This window comes from Sinocyclocheilus grahami, unplaced genomic scaffold (assembly GCF_001515645.1).
Source record: "Sinocyclocheilus grahami isolate Dianchi unplaced genomic scaffold, SAMN03320097.WGS_v1.1 scaffold11.1, whole genome shotgun sequence".
Classification (NCBI taxonomy): Eukaryota; Metazoa; Chordata; class Actinopteri; order Cypriniformes; family Cyprinidae; genus Sinocyclocheilus; species Sinocyclocheilus grahami.
The window spans coordinates 2,052,094-2,055,841 of NW_015505190.1; the positions used below are offsets into that span (position 1 = coordinate 2,052,094).

At 36.8% G+C, this 3,748-nt stretch overlaps 2 protein-coding genes across 2 annotated transcripts in view; both read right to left on the bottom strand.

Annotated features, from left to right (window-relative positions):
- Positions 1–2,048, bottom strand: part of LOC107596551 (partitioning defective 6 homolog gamma-like) — a 4,186-nt gene extending 2,138 nt beyond the window's left edge. The window contains exons 1-2 of the mRNA XM_016287309.1: positions 1,895–2,048; positions 1,209–1,431 (exon numbers count right to left, since the gene is read on the bottom strand). Of these exons, the coding sequence (XP_016142795.1) occupies positions 1,209–1,431; positions 1,895–1,960 (289 nt within the window). The 5' untranslated portion in view covers positions 1,961–2,048. The remainder of the gene's footprint in view (positions 1–1,208; positions 1,432–1,894) is intronic.
- A 591-nt stretch (positions 2,049–2,639) lies between these two features.
- LOC107596560 (probable 2-ketogluconate reductase) overlaps positions 2,640–3,748 on the bottom strand; it is a 3,797-nt gene continuing 2,688 nt past the window's right edge. The window contains exons 5-7 of the mRNA XM_016287319.1: positions 3,273–3,451; positions 3,099–3,195; positions 2,640–2,961 (exon numbers count right to left, since the gene is read on the bottom strand). Of these exons, the coding sequence (XP_016142805.1) occupies positions 2,808–2,961; positions 3,099–3,195; positions 3,273–3,451 (430 nt within the window). The 3' untranslated portion in view covers positions 2,640–2,807. The remainder of the gene's footprint in view (positions 2,962–3,098; positions 3,196–3,272; positions 3,452–3,748) is intronic.

A 3,748-nucleotide genomic window follows, 5' to 3' on the forward strand; every position in this document is an offset into this window, starting at 1 on the left:
GTTTTTCTGCTGCAGGGACAGGACGACTGGTTGGAATTGAGGGAAAGATGAATGCGGCCAAGTACAGGGATATCCTGGACGAAAACCTTCTCCAGAGTGCTCAGGACCTCAGACTGGGCCGAAGGTTTACCTTCCAACACGACAATGACCCTAAGCACACAGCTAAAATAATGAAGGAGTGGCTTCACAACAACTCTGTGACTGTTCTTGAATGGCCCAGCCAGAGCCCTGACTTAAACCCAATTGAGCATCTCTGGAGAGACCTAAAAATGGCTGTCCACCAACGTTTACCATCCAACCTGACAGAACTGGAGAGGATCTTCAAGGAGGAATGGCAGAGGATCCCCAAATCCAGGTGTGAAAAACTTGTTGCATCTTTCCCAAAAAGACTCATGGCTGTATTAGATCAAAAGGGTGCTTCTACTAAATACTGAGCAAAGGGTCTGAATACTTAGGACCATGTGATTATTTCAGTTTTTCTTTTTTAATAAATCTGCAAAAATTTCAACAATTCTGTGTTTTTCTGTCAATATGGGGTGCTGTGTGTACATTAATGAGGGAAAAAAATTTAACTTAAATGATTTTAGCAAATGGCTGCAATATAACAGAGTGAAAAATTTAAGGGGGTCTGAATACTTTCCGTACCCACTGTATATTTCTAACTCTAATTATTTCTGTACTTTTACATTTATTTATTTGTATTTCTGTTTATATATATATATATTCTTAGATTATTTCCAGAATTATTTTCACATTACTGTGGAACTTCTAAGAACTCTGGTAGAGATCACATGAACTAGGACGGAAAGCAACAAGATAATCTACTCTATCTGACAAACAAACACACCACAAGGGAATACAAAGCAATTATACTCAAGTACATGATTTCTAAATTCCTTCTGCTTTAAGAAGCTCAAAAAGGAAAACAAAAAAATGCCTTGATTAAAGGCCTTAAGGTCTTAAAATGATATATTCCATTTAATGAAATATCCACAATTTATCTCCTTTCAGAAAGAAGTCTTGCTGTATTAGTATAAGAATTTATATCCATGTTATGTATTTGAAAAAGAATGCCCTTTGGTATATACATACATTATAATATTTAAGTTGAATAGAAAGAGTACATCAACGTGTGTGGAGCAAAGAGTATTTAAAAGGAAATTAGAGATACTGTATTTATAGATAGCCTCTTTTCCCTTCCCGCATACCTTGAAGCTGAATGAAGATACGCAGTAAAGATTGTGTGGAGGTCACAGCTTTGCAAAAGTTGTCATCATTATTGATGGGCAGCAGCTCTCCTTGGACATCCGCATATTCGATAAGGACATCCATTTGCCATAAGTGATGTAAACGCACAATGAGCCTGTGGAAGTCTTTAAACCTGCCAGGCTCACAGCGGTCCAGGGAAAACCTCCTGAATTCTGCTCCATACTGTAAAAAGAAGTGAAATTGTATGAAAATAATGTAGGCTATATTTGAAAACACAATATCTCAGTCACACTTTTATGCTCTACTGGACAAGAAGCAGTGAATGAGCTGGGGCTGCATTCCATCAGCTGAAACAATGGGCATATTTTAGAAGTGAGCCGTTTCTGGATATTGTGTAGGTTTTGATTGTTTAAGTTATTGTTTACAAAGGTATTTCCTTTCAGTCTAATAATACTTAAATAAGAGCGCCAAGATAACCACTGAGACACATGTAAGACACATTACAAGAATTCTGTGAATGAATTTCAAATCTGGATGAAGAATGTGTAATTCCAAAAAGATTTAATAAAGCCTCATGAAGGAAATGCATACCGCCAGAAACAAAGATATTGTATGGTAATATAATAAATGAAAGATACATGCTACAGATCAGTAGCCTAGTCAGAATAAAAGTACGTCAACTTACTTTACTTTTCACCTCGAGGACCGAACAGCAACGCAGAGACTGAGACTTTCTAAGTGCCCGGTTCATGTTGTCCGATGAGCGGTCAACGAGCCACTAACCGCCAACCACTCGGGTTTTGTTTGGCTCAGCATGACAAAATAGCGTTGCGTGTTCGCATCACTGATAACAGGAGGAATGGCTTGTCAAACGACGGGACAACACGGAAACTACTCTTATTAGACTTCTGTAGGCTATTTAGTATCGGCAGATCACTTAGTTAAACATGCAATAATTTATTTGTGAGCCAGCTGACTACAAAATTAGTGAAGAATGAATAGATAAACAAAATATACTGTATATATATGTATATTTATATCTAGGCCTATCTATATCTATCTATCTATATATGTGTGTGTGTGTATACACATACACACTGTATAAATAGAGGGACAGAGATAGAGGATAAAATAAGAATGTATATTATCTTATTTTATCTTAGGATATCATGCAGTCTTCGTTTAGTGCTCCTGCCTGCTTATTTTTCTCTCTTTATATGTATGTAAATACATAACTACATCAAAGTAACAAACAAAATATAATTTACCTAAAATCCACATAATAGCATGTGTGCAGTATAAAGTATGAAAAGACACACATACATAACTGTACTGTCACATTTATTTTTGAGTAATTCTTTCTTAGCATCATAATCTTTTTTAATGGTCAGAAATGTGAGAGATTTTGTAGGACAGAAAAAAATATATATATTCATACGGAGTTGTTCAATTTAACACATCCTTTAATATTCTTTAGGCTATTGAATTACCATACATAAAACATTTAAAAGATGACACAAAACAGTAACAACAACAACAAAAAAAAGATTACTTTGCTGGTTAAAAACAAAAGAGGAACAGATGGCTGTGTTCTGGCTCTATGCCTTGACTTCATCAGGAAGCTGGCCTCCAGTTACAGCGGCCAAGGCATTGGTCACCATCCTCTCCACCATGATCTGTGAGGTCTCCACGGTGTGGGTTCCTACATGAGGCAGGACGATGACATTTGGCAAGGCCAGCAGGGGATGATCCCTGTATATAAGCAAGAAGCATATCATTTATACAACAACTGTAACAAAAAAACAAACATTTAGGTTTGCAATTTTACTATCCTCCTTATAGAGATTTAGGCAAGTTTGCTAAACAAAAATGTGCCAAGCAAAACAAACCTGGGAAGTGGTTCAGGATACGTGACATCTAAAGCAGCAGCTCTTATCATTTTCTTCTTGAGAGCATCCACTAAAGCATCTTGGTCCACTACCAAGCCTATGACAAGGAAAGTTGTTCTCAAACAGGGCTGCTTCTGTTTAATTAGATAGCTTTTTTCCAGCTTATTACATTACCTCTGCTAATGTTGATAAAGGTGCTGTTGGGTTTCATCATGGCAAACTCTTTGGCACCAATCAGTTTGTGCGTCTGAGGGGACAGATTGACCACCACCATGACGAAGTCTGACCTCTGTAACAGCATCTTCATGTTTGCACAATATGTGGCCCCAACTGCGCTCTCTTCACTCTCAGGCCTGAACATATAAAATGCTGTGAAATTAAATTAAAGTATTACATTTAGCCAATCTAATGTTAAAAAGTCCTGACAACAACCCATAAGGCCTTGTATAATTAAATATTATCCCAGTCACAGACTAAATATGTAACCTAGCTGAAAGGCACCATTGTAATTTTACACTTTATTTTAAAAGGAATAATTGCAATATTGAAAATATATGTTCATACACTACCTTTCAAAAGTTTGGGGCTGGTAAGGTGTTTTTAACAGGGTTGCAAAGGGGTGGAACATTTCCAGAAACTTTCCAAAAATC